This window comes from Cimex lectularius, unplaced genomic scaffold (assembly GCF_000648675.2).
Source record: "Cimex lectularius strain Harlan isolate CLEC.00 unplaced genomic scaffold, Clec_2.1 scaffold66, whole genome shotgun sequence".
NCBI classification, from domain to species: domain Eukaryota; kingdom Metazoa; phylum Arthropoda; class Insecta; order Hemiptera; family Cimicidae; genus Cimex; species Cimex lectularius.
In genome coordinates this window covers 1618550-1636209 of record NW_019392701.1, presented here as the reverse complement: position 1 = coordinate 1636209, position 17660 = coordinate 1618550, and the positions used below count along the sequence as shown (strand labels likewise).

Below are 17660 nucleotides of genomic sequence, written 5' to 3'. Positions count from 1 at the left end.
TTTGCAAATTAAATCGTTATAAAAGCCGTTTCAGGTATATATTAAACTTTAGTTCATTTTCTTCATCATTTCGCCATTTGATACTTTCGAAGGAGAGGACATAACCAAAACACTCCCCGGGATAAAATGGTCCACAAACCTGGGGTTTGTGAATAGGTCCAAAAGGTTTATGCAGGACTCGTGAGCCGACCAGTTCCCGGACCTTTTAGGGATGGGGTACGGGCCTACCCTAGGCTTTTAACCCCTCGGGTCCTGGTCGCCCGCCCTGCGTAATATATATATATAGGTCATTTTCTTCTTCTTTGGCCATTTTGTTTTTAAATTGTGCGGCGAATGTCAGGGAAGATATATCAACACCCTTTATTCTTGTTACATTGTCCCACGAGACTAAATCGTTGTACACACTATTTATTTCGATTATTCCTTTTTAAGAATGTAGCAGGTGACACGAATTTGAGATACTTTAGTTTTGTGTAGTTTACTGGTGTTCAGAGGTGTTTGCCAACAGTTGCAAATTTTTGAAGTCAGCCTTCCGCAAACGTACTAAGATAGACGGCTGTTCATTGCGTTTCTCGTATCATTTTGCATACAGCATCCAGAATATTTTGTCTATATTTCTGAAGTGCTGGTCACAGGGTCAAGCACCTCTAAGAGCCATGCATGTCTCTCCAAACCTTCCTTAACTTTGTTCATGCTTATTGCTTCCAAATGTCATTATTTTCACGCGAATATAAAATTGTGGTCAATACACGACCACTTACTAAGAAACGCTGTTTCATCTTCTGCAGCAGTACAGAAAACATTACAAAAATCACTATAAAATGTGTGTCAAAAACATCTATTTTGACCACCACAGTTGTTATACCAAATAACATAATTTGGGAGCAATAAACATGAGCCAAAGTTACGGTAAGAAAAATTTGTTTATGGCATTTAGACGTTTGCCGACAAGCCTGGTTCTTAGACGTGCTCACCTTAGACTGTTTTAAGATTGCTGGTGATGGTACTTACAAGGTTTTTTTGTCAAAACCTTTTTTTTCTTTTTTTGGCACTTAGATGGTTTTGTTTTTCATTTTTGGAGAAAAAGTCAATAGTTTTTATTATAAACTTTATACAAATAAATAAATATTTTTGTAAATTTCAATCCAATGCACAAATCAGTGGCACTATATATTGAAAGTAAGTAGGCACCAAATTAGTGAAGTGTTTTTGGATATCGGTTTTCGTTAGTTTTAGGTGGTAGTACGAGAGTGGTGTTAGAGGGTCGATGGCTGGATATCAAATAACCACCATCTTACGTACAACAAAATATCGGGTTGTCCGGAAAATAATGCAGGATTTTAAGTTTTCATTAAAAAAAATCTATATAAAATATTCTGTTTACGTTTACAGGATTACTCATTTGTATGNTTTGATTAAAGAACATTGCTTTAAAGTAACTAGTTTCTTTTTTTTTGTTTAATACCAAAATCCTGCATTATTTTCCGGACAACCCAATACTAGTTTTGGCAAAATTCAACTCATCAAGAAAAATAAACTTGCTTATATTTAAACAAATAAAGATATAATATTTTGTGTGGTATTCCTTCGACGTAACGAATAAGAGCATCATTTTTGTTAATGACGTGTGAAATTTACAAGGAAAATCGACAGCTGTAGGTGGAACACCCTGCAAAAGTCAATATGTACCAGGATAATGGACTAGACATTTTCTCGACAACCCTCACATCGAATTACAACCCCCTTCCAATAGGCTATAATCCAGTTACTAAAATCGAATTAATCAATCTTAGCTGTGCTACACTTCCTTAATTTTGATAATCCATTTTAGTACTCGATCGCAGTATTAATGGCGACAGTATAGATAATGTGTATGTTATGAACATATTCCTGTTGTTTATTCTGCAAATAAAGCTTTTTATGGGAAGGGGGCGTAAAAGCATTTCAATATATTTTTCATTGAATAGTAGGACAAATCTGTTTTTCAGTGCAATTTCCAAATATGCTCAGATCAGTGGGCTGCGAATTACCATAATTAAGAATTATTTATAGATTTGGGACTCATTATTTTTATTGATGTACAGAGGTTATAAAGTTTAATTATATACAATATACAGATTTATTAAAAATCACTAACGATGTAGTAACCTACCTTAAAAACTTTAAAGGTTTTTTTCCCCGCTCGAACAGGAAAAATATCATCTCATGTTCGTATATTAAAGCTTTTATAAAGATTATTGCAAATATACATTTATGATAGAGTTGTTCATTTGGCTTTCAGAAGGTTTTTCTAACTTTGATCAATCCACAATAAAGTCAAAATTTGTGGAATAAATAGAAACATTGTGCTGTTTTATCATGTCGACAACTCGTTTTAATTTTTCCGGCGAGGGTGTCGATCCGAGAGCCCTGGCCAACTCTTGCGGGTCTGAAAGTTTCCCCGTGTCGTACTTCATCGCGGAGTTTCCCGACGTTCGTTTCTGCCCGTGGAATTTACGATTCTGGCCTATTTCGTCGTTTTCCTCCAGGTTTTCGCTTTCCTGGACGAGAGAATCTTCGGAATCCCCTTCGAAAACTTCGGCCTCGGCTGCTCCCATGTGACTCAGGGCTTTTAACAGCATCATCACCTCGTCCGGAGTTGCCGGTTTCTTGTCGGTTTTCACCTCTGTAACAACAAAAAATGTTGAGGATGAACGAATTATTATCATTGATGGATTTATCTACGAACCTTTTCCGATAAAACTCCCTACGAGAAAGGGAGGGTCTACGGCCAATATGGAAGGTAAAAACACTAAACACAGTACCAATTTAAAAGCTACCATTGCAAAATTAAAAGATTTCACGTTTAATTGATCATATGTTATCAAAGAATATAAGAATTTACCAAAAATTACTCTTCTAGCTATTGCTTTACAAACTGTGATACGTCAACTGTAAAATCTTCTGTTTAATGTTGTAAAAGTTATTAAATATTTGTGGGCTGTATATCGTAAAATGTCTGGCTTATTGTATTAACTTCCAAAGTGAAATAAATGAAATCCTAACATAAAACCACTCGACCGCGTAAACATGAACTATTAAAGTGCAAAAAATAATACTTTTTTTTGTTTTACAAACTGATACCTCTTTTGACGATTGTAACTTTTTTTCTAAGACGTTGAACACTTGATATCAGTTTAGTCATCCAAGTCAACTTGGGTTTTTCGCGGTGGTGTATCACTTAAATTGGATTCTAGTTTGTATAATTTTACTTAAGGTTACCAACTCGATGGGGAAAATGTATGAGTTCTGGAAGAGTGGGAATAGCGCTTGAAAGCGCTGTTTGTTTTGAAAAATTAGCGCAATGAGGGCGTTAACAATCTGAAGATGAAGGTGAGAAGGAAGAATCCAACTTCATTTCTAAATGACTCCAAAACCACTTCCGTTAACTGGTGCATGGAGCTCAAGTTGTCCTTCAGTACAGGTTGTAATTGAAAATTCGGGTGAAATGTGTAGTTGCGTGTAGGTTTATGTTGACATACCGTTTCAGAAGGGTCGTCCATGCCTGAGGATATTTTACCTCCATTCGCGGTATTAAAGAAATCGCCAGTAATTTTTGGTCCTCCGGGCCGGATCCATAGGACATTATGCCTAAAGGTCGTAAATTCAGATAACTCAGTGAATGTCACAGGGATGATCTGGAAGCAGAGCTGAAAGAACAAGCTGCAGGTATTATGCTTACATTTTCACATCTTTGAATGAAATATCGTTGGTGCAGGTAAAACTGATGAGCAGTGTAGCGGAAAAGATTAATAAAAATATTCTTTATTCGTGTTTTTTTACAAACCGATATCTACAGCCTTAATTGTAACCACGATTGATCAATTTTCTGAAAGTCATTGAACATTTGACAGTAGTTTTATCAACCCTGATCATCCTGGGATCGTCTGGTTCAGGCCATTAACCATGTTTCAATATTTAGTCAACTTTATTCGACATCCATTTTGTTAGGAGAAGAAAAAGTTCACTAATTTTGTTAATCAAAAAGAATATTGCTCTAAGAAAATTAAGTTGATGAAAGTATTATACATATACTGATTTGTAAATGATAAGTCTGATTCAGAAAAAAATATTGGTTACCTTTATGCAACCAGCATAAAAATTTGCCATGACATCAGGATTTTTGAATAAAGCTTGTACAAAGAAAATGTTTAAACACAAATAATTGCACACAAAAAATTATCGATTCATTTAAAACTCGAATACACATCTATACTTGAGTTTTTTATTTATCGCTTGGCGATAAGATAATAAATCCTTCCACTTGATCAAAACCCTTTGATCATTTTTCTGAGTGAGGCGTCAGTGCGTCAACATGTCGCGTTTGGCCGTTTTGGTGCTCGCCGGCTGTTTTTTGGCCGTGGCGTTCGCCGATGACACCGGCCTCACTCAGCACAAGAAGGCCAGGGATAACAAAAGCGTCCTTACCAGCATTCCAGGATTCATCAAATGGCTCTACGAAAAAGTGATAGAAGCTTTGCAAAATATGTCGGACACGACTGACATCGAAGTCTGGACCTGCGTCTTGGGGATAAAAGCGTACGTAAAAGGGCTAAGGAAAGGGCAAATTTGGGCTTTGTCCAGTAAGTATAAATCACTCGAAAAATATATATATTTTTTTTTAATTAAAAACGATGATCTTTCGTTCATAATGTATTTTCAAACTGTCCTTAGGGGCTTTATTTAATAATATTTTGAAAATTTGTTATGAAAATAAAAACATTTAGGGTTATGTGATCCATACACTTTTTTCTTAAATAATCCAAATATCAAAAGAATAAAATAAAAATATATATCCTATCTCTAGTTTTTTAGCATAATAAATTCACATCTATCACAGGATAAACAAAGTTTTCCAAAGCAATGTTGGTTGTTTGCATAGAACGGTAAATTTATTATTTTCAACAGTAAAAAACAATACAACATAAAACCTGGTTTCATGATTTGGTTTTGGCACCCGAGCTAGCTGTTACTGCTCAAGAGGATTATTCTTCGGACTTACTCATACGTCATCTAATCTGGCCAGTTTTTCCGAGTCATTGAACCTATCCATACTGTCTTTCTCAGGGTAGCGTTTTGACCCCCACACTATATCAGGCGTACACTGCTCAACTGCTGAAACCACAACCCTTTTGCAGAAGATAAAGCCATCGTTTCAAAGAAACTCTGTGCCTGTCGTTTCCACTCGAACCGCCAACAGCACCGCACATACTGGTGCCCTTTGTATGAAAAGAGAAGAGTAAAATCCATCCACTTATATAGAAAAAATTTGAAGATGAATCTCCACAACCGAAACGTAAGACGTTATGACTCCTTTAAATAATAAACGCTCTGGCTTATTTCAAAAAAGAAAAATACTACTTTAAAATACCCTACTGAAGCCAATCGTCTTACGACTTAAATTGGAGTCAAAATGCATTCAGCTAGGATTTCAATATCTGTCGGATGCCTAATCATAAGAAAAATCCTTGAAATTGATTCTTAAAGCAACACAACCCATGTAAATATTCTTTTTGTCCACAATTTAAACTGCTCCCGTTACCGTAAATTTCATAAAACCACAATAACAACCATAAATCATCATCAAGAAACACTCATCTAAAAGAATCCCATAAATTCTCATTGATTTTTGATCTCCTTCCTCCTAAATGTCCCATCCAGTGACAGTGATTGTAACAGTTACGAAAGTTTTATATAAACAGTTATAATGTACTGCAAATTTTAAAATATAAAATACCGTATCAAAAATTTTCAAGGCGTGTATTGACGACTTTATGTTATTTTCATAAAATTCAAACTTTCAAATATCATTTTTGGGCAATAAAAAGCTAATAAAATTTAAGCATTTTTCACAGTCACTTAATTTCAAGTACATTTTGTTTAAACTTTAACCTCTGATATAATTTTTATCCATTTCAATTTGCAATAAATCTTATAGTTTGAACTTTATTGTTAGACATTTATTTTTAAATTGCGAAATTTTTATGTTACAATTTATGTACTGTTTTAAATATTGTTTTCGTTATGGATTTCCACAGATGCTATTAAGATGCCAGCACATTTCATTTTCGAGATCTCATATTAATGAGAATTTTAATTATTTTAACTTCCTTAATCTCATATAAGAAATTTCAAGGTTATTACAAAATTATCTTCCTTTCAACAACATAGAAACATCCCAATGTCCTACTACATTTCTTTTTTTTTTTAAATCGCACATATATCACATTAATATTTATAGTATTATTTTATTATTTATTTTGTAGGTTGTTGATCAAATACTGCAACATGAAATTTTATTTATGAACATAAGTTTCGACCTCTTGACATGAGTCGTCTTCAGTGTTAATTACATTTGCCTCTTCAGTGAATTCCCCAACAATATGTGTAGGATAGACAAATGTAATTAACATTGAAGAGAACTCATATCATGAGGTCAAAAAGTTCTGCTTTATAACTAAATTCCACGCTTCAGCATTTTTTCAGTAGACTACAATACAAGTAATAAAATTATAAAACAAACTTTTAAAAAAAATTATTGTGTTATTGTATTATTCTGAGACAGCGAAACCTCTTATGTCGTTCAAAAGTTTCACATAAAATCATTAAGTTTCATGTTATTATGTGTTTGATATTTTTAACTTGTAACATATGTTTAATCCAGTTTAACCTAGTATTTGAGGTACATAATATATTATGTTAATTGATTTATTATCATCTAGAACTGTATATATATTATATACAACCAGCAGTTTCGATTTCTATACTAAAACGTCAAAACAACATAAAACAAAAATCAAATGGTATTTTATTTTATGACTGCTCATTAACAAATGTTACTGTTAAACTAGTTAATGTTTTTTTTATAATGTGTAATAAATTAAATTTGTTTTATTATACTATTCCTTTAAAAGATTGATCGTCATTTCGAAAAAAGGTGATAGGTCAATATTTTTCTTTTAACATTCTAGGATTTTTGATTATTACACTTATTCATTAGTTGTTAGTATAAAAGTAAAACCATATCTGCTTTGATAGTTTTGTTAAAAAATATACTTAAATGAAAATTTAAACGACCAAATTTTTTTTTTTTTTTTTTTTTTTTTTTTTTTTTTTTTTTTTTTTTTTTTTTTTTTTTAACAGTGTATAAATAATATCTGATTAACGTAATCATTACAATGGCCTTCCAGTGGTCAGGCACTTGTAAAATCCTGCCTGATAAGATTAAGCCAACAAGGCAGTATAAACTTGTTTCTTTTGTAAATAATCAATGGACAAAAAAATTACAATAAATACCTTCGAAAGACATTTCAATAGAATATTTTTTGAAAGGATTTATTTTCATAAATTATTGTCGAATAACAATTGAAATGGAATTAAAAGACCAGCAATGTTTTTTTCTATTCCGTGGACACTGATAAAATATTTGACTAAAGTGTAATCAATTTATTAGACCATTTATAATCTTCTTAATACAGGAAATATTCTTCAACTTTTCTGAGAAAACTAATTTAATTAAGTAGCAGACCTGAAAATAAATGGTGCTGCTAATTTTCATTAAATAATTTAAATTCTTTTCGTGGAACAATAATTGTTCCAAGCAATTATTGCTTTTTAAAATTTTATATCTGCTCTGTCATAACCAAAATACCATAATGAAAATAATATTAAACAGATGTACAATATTCATTCCCCATTAAACAAGAAAGAGAACTGTAATTCAATTCATATAGATATACAAGAACTAATCAAATTATAATAGTATGTATAGTATAAAAATGAATAATTAAACAAAGGATAATACAATTGTATAAGACAATATGTTTTAATGGAAGGAAAATGGAAAATATATTTTTTGCAGTTAACTGCTAGTAGCAGAAACTCATGTATTTATTGATACAGTCAGATTTTAAAAATTGTAAAAGATCCTTAGTTTCTGTCGTTTTTGAGTATTTTAATAATAATTAATACTAAAGAATTCAATTTTTTTCTCGACATATAGCTGTAAAATCAATTAATATCTGTGCAAAAGAAATTTCCTTGCCGTTAGATGTACATTCACACGGATTTGTTATACAGTGGCTAGGTTCTGAGAATTTTATGTTTTAAAATTGAACTTTCATTTCGCATCTATCATTAACCGATGCCTACAAGGTTAAATTAATTGATAAGGGTGGACTTTAAAGTGACAGGTCGAAGCATATTGAAGACGATAATAGCGAACCTCCAAACACGGTAGGGCTACAATACGGATTATCTTCAAATATATCGTCTGTGAACCCATTTAGTTTCGTTTCTTTAAGAAGTTAAATTCCCTATTTCTCCTAATTGTGTTATAGATCAATAGTTCAATGATAAATTTTAAATATCCATTTGTTAAAAATGAATCGTTAGCACTGCTATTGTTCTCGATAAAAACTATGATCGGCTAACTCGATCGGTAGCATAAACTATGAAACTATGAAATAGAAACCGCCAAAAAATATGCATGGAAGAATTGTACAAACGTAACTGAATTTGTTAAATTATTATTGGGAATTTTATTACACAGTTTTTGGGGCAATAAGACAACGAAAAAGAAACGGTAGGCAGCTAGAAAAGTAGATAAAACGTAGGTATTTAGAAATATATAGATAGACAAGATACATAGAAAGAAATATTCACGAAAATTCAAAATAAATAAACCAAGAAAACTGGCTGCATTATACATGTTTACATATACATAAAATTGAGTGTTATAGTTAGATACTTTTATAGCCAGAGATACAGAATGAGATAGGTAAATTTAAGAGAGAAAGTAAGAGAAAGAAAGAGAGATAGAGAGAGAGTGAAACAACAAAGAGTGTAAGAGAGAAACAGAGTAAGAAAAATGCAGAGTTAAACATAGTGAGGGAGAGAGAGAGAGAGAGAGAGAGAGAGAGAAAGTTTGAGAGAGAGGGAAAGAGAAAGTTCGAGAGAGAGGGAAAGAAAAAAGAGTGAGACACACAAAAAAGAGAGTGAGAGAGAAGCAAAGTAAGAGAAATGCAGATTTAAACATAGTGAGGGAGAGAGAGAGAAAAAGAGTGAAACACACAAAAAAGAGAGTGAGAGAGATGCAAAATAAGAGAAATGCAGATTTAAACATAGTGAGGGAGGGAGAGAGAGAAAAAAGAGTGAAACACGCAAAAAAGAGAGAGACAGAAGCAAAGTAAGAGAAATGCAGAGTTAAACATAGTGAGTAAATGCAGAGAAAGAGAAAATGAGAGAGAGAGAGAGAGAGAGAGAGATCTTTGTATAAGTATAATACATAAATGTAAAAATATGTTCTTTCATCCATGGTAATAATACGGACAAGATTTAGTAACTATTGTAGTAGGCCATCCTGCAAAATTTTGTAACTAACATTTACAAAATTTTAAGTCCATGAGCATGGATTTTAATTCGCCAGCTTAATTACCAAATAATTAAAATAATACTGTAATAGTACAATAATAAAATTTTTTGGAAATTTAATGTGCTTAACAAGATTTGTGGTTTGAACAAGAAGATCAGAAAAGTTCGTGTAGGGTCCAGTTACATTAAGTTTGCACTGCCAATTTTTCAATAAAAGTCAATCAAAAATATATAAATATAATTTAATTCCATCTTCACTTAGGAACTGTTTCGTCCAACGTCAGTCCTGTAATATTTTTTTTCTAGTTCGACTACCTTGTACATTACTTACAAATTACTTTACAACGAAATTCATTCAATTAAAAATTAAATTTATAAAAACGTATTGACACCCGAGTCCTGTATTATTTAGATCAAACTGTTGTTTCTTGATGTTATTTCTTTAGAAAATATAACTTGGATGTAAACAATTGGTTAACAGCAATTTAATTTTGTTTTTAATCCAATTTTTCCAGTGGTCGACGCTTCAGCCAAACTCCAGTCTGGCTTCCTGGTAGGAAACTTCGCCGACCTGGGCCAATTTGACCAATGCGTCGATATCGAACCTGAAGAGTACTCTTTAAAGGGGATGCACTGCCTTACGGATTTGAAAATCACACTACCGGCAAACTTCACCATTGATGTAAAGTCAAACAATCCATTTCAACTAAAAAACTAATTTATTAATTTTCTCATTTTGTCTGTGTGCATCTAGGTATGGTTGGAATTTGTAAAACTGAAAAAATCGCATTTTCCTTATAAAACGTTAGAACTTTAAACAAAATCAACGCAAAAACCAGACGAATTTAGCACAAGTGCATATGGTGACTAGTGATTGATGATTAAATCTTTATCTTTGAACTTTTCGACCAAACAACACTTAATCTATCATGTATTGACTGTTTAAATTGATTATATCTTTCCCGTTTTTTCAAAATGAACAACCCTTATCTATGGAGTGGTACCATATTCTGTTGAAAATTTGTCAGTATCCAAGCCTTAGAAAACAAAAATTTTATTATATAAAATATTAATTAACAATATTCTGCAGAAACAGTTATGCAATGCAGTAAGAAAGTTACTCCAGTTAATTGTAGACTTAATTTGCCAGTTCTACTAACTAATTAGCTAGCGTTGCTGTAAAGGTGTTTGCTGACAAAGATAATTAATAATCGCTGCAGGACATATTTATTAATGTCTAATTGCCACAAATGTTCTCGAGGCAAAAATGTTACCAAATCATTTCACAAAGAACATAATATGTAAAAATAACATAAATTATTTTAAACTAAGTTCAAATCGATATAAAAGGTGAAATAATGTAGATAGACAGTATTCGTAGCATCTTTTATATTTAGTTTGATTTATCATAACAATTTTTTGAATAACTTAACTACATTTGCTACAATTATTATTGTTAGTTTGGATTTATAAAATGTTAGATGTTTAGAGCCTATTTTGATCAAAGGAATGAATAAGATGTATTGAAAGAGCGAGGTCCAATATAGTTCCTCTCCCGAAAACCTATTTCCTTGAATGCGGTCTGTGGAACCTGGTCTTGGAAGAAAACAAAGCTTTTTCCTGCTTTGTATTCATAGGATTCCATTTCGACAAATCCTTCAAATTTTAACATGGAGGACTTTATATTTCTTGTTTTCCTTAATAATTCCGTAAAGTCGTTTGGTTCTGTGGGGATAGTCTCACTGATACTGCCCCAGAGACATCATCTGCCAATTTAAATGTCGACATCAACGAATTGTGAATTTCTATTTACGAAAATACATATTAGTAATAAACTTCATATTTAGATCTGATAATATCATATCCACATTTTGTCCAAAATGGTCAGATACGTATTAGCTAAAAATAGTATAGATTGTGAAATTCCATCTTGATGTTTCTGAGGAGATGATGTGTAAGTGTATCAAATAATAATAAATTAAAATGTAGCTTAGCAATTTCTAGTCATTCTGGTCAGATTACAAAAACAGCAAAGATAGGAAGACCAAAAGGATTAGAATCGATCAAGCTACAAATGATATTTTGATCGTTTCTGTTGACGTATTCTAGGAGTTGGACTTGTCGGTTAGTCGCTTCTGGTCATTTTGGTCTCACTGGCCAAAATAGTGAGAAATATTACTTTTTGGGCATAATATCACAAAATCTATCAGCATTTTAAAAAAGAATCGTTTTTCTATACTTTTATTTATTTTTTGATTTATTTACACCAATTTATTCAAAAATATCTTTATTTTCAAGTTTTATTTTTTTAAATTACCTTAATTGATTAATTATTAAATTATATATATATATAAAAAATGTTGTTATGTATTTGTAAAGAGATACGTATTTTTTGCTTTTTTTTATTATCGATTCTCTCGTTTCCTTGCATATCCAGATATAAATTCTTTCTTGAGATTGGAAGAGTTTTCTTTTTTCATTATTATCTTTTCAAGATTTTTTAAGAATGTTCTACAAATATATCCCATATTATAAGTGTACATAAATAATCTTCATATGAACCTCTGCATAACATTTTATTTTATTTTACTTGTCCTGCCCTTCCCTGCTTTGTATTCATAGGATTCCATTTCGACAAATCCTTCAAATTTAACATTGAGGACTTTATATTTCTTTCATTTATTAATAATTGAGTAAAGTCATTTGGTTCTGTGGGGATAGTCTCACTGATATCGCCCAGAGACATATCTGCCAATTTAAGTGTCGACGTCCACGAATTGTGAATTTCTATTTACGAAAATACATATTAGTAATAAATTTCATATTTTTTGTGCCCCTCGCGAAAATTATAATTCTCAGCCAATTAGGTTTTAGATTCATTCCTCGCTGAAATAAATACACTATGGATGTTGTTTCGAGCTGTTTTATGGTAGTAATAGCGGTTTACTTACTATTTCAAAAACAAGGTCAGAAAACGTGTTTTTTCTTGGTTCTTTAGCTGGTTAACCCACGACCTTTTTTACTGTGCGTTCAGTTTTCTACAAGATCTTGAATTTTTGACCCATGATTTGGGGTGACCACGCCGTATATATATATACCATAAAGGTATAAATTGTGATATATTTTGTTGAACTCAGCTCAGAGAATTTATACGACTTGTAGCCTAAGCTACAACTAATTGTTTCTGGTTATTTTGTGGTCTGTCCGACCAAAATAGCACATACTAGAGTGCAAAACGATAAAAAAAAAGACCTATGTGCAAATATATGAATTGTCAGATTTTTTTCTATTGAGCGAAGATGGACCTGTCACCTTCATATCCGTTGATTTTAGCCTGATCCAGAAACAGCGAGTATGAGGTGAAGACATGAATGTACCTTGGTAGTTTTCGTTCATTTTGGACAGCTGGACAACTATAAATAGTAGAAATTTTGAGATTTCTTCTTGAGATTTATAGAGGTAAAAACTGTAGGTTTTTCATTTCCGATAATATTGACCTGACCAACCAAAACTTTAATGATGGCAAAATTAAAACTATCCAACGAAGCTATATGTTATAGAAATTGTGCGATTCCTTTTTGAAGTTTGAGGGTAGATGAATCTTCAGCTTGGTCATTTTCGATCTTTTTGCCTGCCAATTTTTAATGTTTTTGACTAATACTGGACTATCTAAAAATAGTACAAATTGTGAGATGTACCTTAAGATCATAGGATAGATCGAACTTTACGTAAGTCGTTTCCTAAAATTTTGATCTGGCCGATTAAAAAAGGAAAGATATAAAGATCGTTTCGATCAAGCTATAAATTATGTAAACTATTAGATTTTTTTGGAAGTCGGGCGAAGATAAACAAACCTACAACGTGTTGCTTCTGGTTATTTTGGTCTGGTAACAAAACAGGGAATATAGGAAGATCAAAACGATCGAAACTACCTATTACAAATGGCTAGAGTAATGAAATTTCTCCTAGTGGTCTGTGGGGACATGAACCTCTTGCTTGAACGTTTCCGTTCATTTTAGTCTTTCTGGCCAAGAAGCCTCCAGCTACAGGAGACGAATAAAATAAAAAACGATCGAGCTACAAGGGGTATAAATTGTAAGCTTTCTTTGAGGTTTGTGCTGAGGGAGCCTAGTCGAGACGGGTCATTTTGGTGTGGCAGTCGAAAACAGTATTCTCGCTGACTGACTAAACTCCAAAGTTCATATACCTACAAACCTCCAAAAGAAAGTTTACAATTTATTAATTTTTTATAGGTCTCTTGTACTCTCTATTTTGGCCAGAAACTGGTACAAATGACAGAAATAATGTTTATAGATTTTTTGGGAGATGAACCTATTGCTTGGTCATATTCAACCATCTTTCTGCCTATTCTCACTTTCTTAGACAGCTACGAATCTGATATGTATTCGTAGAGATGAATGAAACAGTGTGTTTGTCGTTTCAGGTAATTCTGGTCTAACAAACAACAAAATAAAAACACTTAGACCAAAATGTTAGGAAACGACCAAACTGCAAATGGTTTAAATGTTATACTAAATCTTTTTGTAGATAGACGGATTAACCGTGCCCATAAGCGCTCTGCTCGGTTCGAACACGCTCACATTGACCATGGGGCAATGTTTTCCGTCTTCGTGTGAACCGTGGATTTTAGAACGTTCTTTCAACACCATCCTCCAAGGAGCGAACATGTTGATGACCGGGACGAAAATGGAAGTGGCCATTGATCCAAACGATTGCCACCTGAAGGAAAGAGGAAACTACTCCACAACAGAATGGGTTGTTATGTAAGTGAGAAATGTTTCCTGTTGGTCATAATATCACAAAATCTATCGGCATTTTAAAAAAGAGTCGTTTTTCTGTACTTTTATCTATTTATTTTTTTTACACCAATTTAGCTCAAGAATCTCTTAATTTTCAAGTGTTGTTTTTTTAAATTACCTATAATATATGCATATATTACCGCATCTCACGATCTCCGAATAACCACCGACTAACAGTCACTAATATAAATTCTTTCCTAAGATTTGAAGATGTTTGTTTTTTGTGATTATTATTTTTTTAAGAATGTTCTACAAATATATCCCATATTATTTGTGTACATAAGTAATCTTCATATGAGAAATCCTCTGCATTTTATTTTATTTTATTTCATTCAAAGGTTTACAACTAAAAACATGCACTGAACAACAAAAATATTCGAAAATTATTATTGTTATTATATTCAGTTTTTCATTTGAGTTAATAAAGAAAATAGTCAAATTTACAAACAAAAATAAAAATTGCGCTAGGTGTTCGAGGTACATGAATTTTGGAAAGGAAAAAACAGATATTAAATTAAAGCCACGTCGGTCGTGACAGCACCTCTTTATTTAAAAATTTCCTCAACGTTATGAGATTTCGGATGATCCGAGCCACTTTAAAAATAATAATAAACTTCTAGCTACGTGAAAATGCCACTGAAAATTACGCAATACTGGAATGACAACAATTTCATGAACAAAAATGTGGGCGGATGTTATTATTAACGATAAAATTGGAACGTCTCACGTTATTAATCACAGCTCCTTATCTGCCATTGAGATAATTTACCTTTTGGTAAATAATATTTGAGGAGTGAAATGGATAACAAAGAGAAACTTTTGTGATTACGAATGACCTAAATTTTCCCCCAAATTTTCACTAAATCAAGCTATTTAAGACATTAATTTTGGCATAGTAACTTTAATATATTTATATAAAAGAAGCTAGATAAATTAGTAACATTCCTTATTAACAACAATACATTACATTTGTTAATCCTAAAATCTGGTTTTAAAAAATTATAAACTGTCAGCAAAAAATATAGAAATTTCGTTTTTTTTTAAACTATAAATTATATTTATATTGGAATACAGAGAAACCCTTACAATCAAAAAGTTAATTAAAAATCCTTATGTTTCAAAGAACTTTAATAAACATCCTTGAAGAAATCAAAGAACTTACTTTTTAAAGTATAATTTATAATTCTTTTTTAGAAAAGTATAATTTTTAAGAGTTGTTTCGACAATAAATTCTGTGTAATTGTGCAATTAACCAACCACAGACAAACATTGGACATTGTCACACAAAAAGTTTAAAAACAACTTATACATTTGTAACTGGATAATCTCTTACGACTTCTCTTAACGCCAAAGCTGGACCTCACAAAATACATACTTTGTTATTTTTAAGACGATGAAAGCTTTTTAATAATTTTCGAGTAATTGTTTCTTTTGTCTTGTTTTAGGATATTCATTTTATTTTTCGTTTTCATAACTTCGATATGCACGACAGCAGATTTCTTCAGCCTAAAGAACAGGATCAAGAACAGGCGTAGGTATCTATCTGCAATAGTTTAAAACGTTAATTATTTTAATTTGTTTAAGTAACAATCATTGTTTAGAAGTGTAACCTATTCAAATTTAATTTTAATACACAAATATATTTTTGTTATTCACTCATACATAAAAAAGTAGTACACTTGTATTTAATCGTTTATTCACCATAATAACTAGGTATCAAGATTAATAGTTGATTTAAAACACAACATTAAAAACTTGTTAATTCGCCTCTGTACACAACAATAGGAGTATTCACGAACTTTGTGTTTACTCTGTTAGGTCCTGTTATATCGAGAAAAATGATGACGTAGACTTGCAAGAATCGGCTAGTTAACATTGCTCGATCTAACAGGCCAGGGCCATTGTTGTTTGTTAGGTCGAAAATGTAGTCACATTGCTATCCGTTAGGGCGTAGGTAACCAACATGGCAGCCATGAATTTAACAGCTGCTTTTTGTTTACACGTATTTTTATTCTTAAATAAGCGTTAATTAAATCAGGCCAATACAACTCTTTTGTCAATTTCTGACCTGTCCTTATACTTTCATTCATAATAGATACATCCCTTATCCTATCAAGTTGTAGACTGTTAGACGTTAGGATACAAAGTCGTATGTCGGCACGAATTGAAGTTTCTTAGAAACATCGTGAATATCCCTAATGTGTGTAATCCTTATGAACTCTTTAGATTAAAAATAAAATAAAAACATTTCAATTTTATCCTTTCTTGAGCCAACTTGTCAAGTGGTAATTAACTTGTATTTTAAATTGTTTTCTTTGATGAAACAATAAATTTGAGTAATTTCTTTCTTAATAGAGTGATTTTAAGTCTAGGCAGATGCTTTGGACAACGAAGGCCCATTGCATAGCCCAAATCCTGGTGTACCGCGCTCCACCACCCACGATGGTTTTCAGAGATTTAGAGCCGCCACCGGAAGTTTCGATCGAAGAGAAGAAGGTAGTGGTCGACCGTGATGCACTACTGCCATAGACCATTACTATGGAGCCGTCCTATAACGGCTTCTTTGATAATAGGTAATCAACACCCCAACGTTCCGTACTGTAAGGGTGAGGTCTAAAACAGACACCAAGGGCTTCGTGAGAATAGCCTAGTCTTTAGACGTCTCGCATCCGGTTCTATGCTATTGGAGAAGCATCGAGTAGAAAGGCGACTATTCGCAAATCGCCATCTCGCTTGGACACATGAACAATGGGGCTGTTCTCTTCGGACAAAAGTGCGGGTTTAGTCTGTGGCAATCAGAAGGCCGGGACCGTGTGTGGAGAAGAGTGGATAACGCTTTGCTTCATATGCCCTGAGTCAGGTCCCGTACCGAAATGTTTATCATAAAAAATGGATCTTTGCCAGCATTGAGGTACATTGATCCAACTCTTCTGGAAGCAGAAGTCCCATTCTCTCCATTTATTGAGACAAATTCGTTTTAATGCATGATAATGCTCGACCGCATAATGCTCATTGTAGCTCACATAAAAATAAATACATAACATTACAGTTTATGAAAATCAAATTCACAAAATTCATTGACAGACATAAAAGGCGATAACAGTATATTAAAAACATTTTTTAAACGTGTTAAATGACTAGTACTTGAAAGTTTTGCGCGAAAATTTGCAGTTTTAACATTTAGTAATTTGTACAATTTTCTGACTGTTCTAGTGGAATTTATAATTTTAAAGCGAATTAATATATAATTTTAATTATAATATAAAATTATATATATGGAATATATTATTTAAAGCGTAAGTAGAATATTTATTTACAGTGTCAAATTTATCTCTAAATAAATACTTCCTATCACATAATAAGGCTAATTCTACCTAATGAGTATCAAGAACAAGCGTTCGAAATATTTTATTATATATTTTTTAAATT

At 32.2% G+C, this 17660-nt stretch overlaps 2 protein-coding genes across 2 annotated transcripts in view; one reads left to right on the top strand and one right to left on the bottom strand.

The window, feature by feature from the left end:
• Positions 1-2234: 2234 nt before the first annotated feature.
• LOC106662713 lies at positions 2235-2868 on the bottom strand. Its single transcript, XM_014386952.2, has 2 exons — positions 2729-2868; positions 2235-2665 (listed from the first exon to the last, which is right to left on the bottom strand). The coding sequence occupies exons 1-2, from the start codon at positions 2820-2822 to the stop codon at positions 2301-2303; spliced, it is 459 nt and encodes a 152-aa protein (XP_014242438.1). The 5' UTR covers positions 2823-2868; the 3' UTR covers positions 2235-2300.
• A 1442-nt stretch (positions 2869-4310) lies between these two features.
• Positions 4311-17660, top strand: part of LOC106662881 (nose resistant to fluoxetine protein 6-like) — a 30905-nt gene continuing 17555 nt past the window's right edge. Inside the window, exons 1-4 of the mRNA XM_014387316.2 lie at positions 4311-4622; positions 9927-10093; positions 13960-14195; positions 15677-15762. Of these exons, the coding sequence (XP_014242802.1) occupies positions 4355-4622; positions 9927-10093; positions 13960-14195; positions 15677-15762 (757 nt within the window). The 5' untranslated portion in view covers positions 4311-4354. The remainder of the gene's footprint in view (positions 4623-9926; positions 10094-13959; positions 14196-15676; positions 15763-17660) is intronic.

What these genes read in the sequence shown, in the direction of transcription:
- LOC106662713 (XM_014386952.2), bottom strand. Translation starts at nt 2,822, where the DNA reads ATGGTAGCTTTTAAATTGGTACTGTGTTTAGTGTTTTTACCTTCCATA. An exon ending in AGGGAGTTTTATCGGAAAAG is followed by an intron (nt 2,666 to 2,728) that starts GTTCGTAGATAA and finishes TTGTTGTTACAG; the next exon opens with AGGTGAAAACCGACAAGAAA.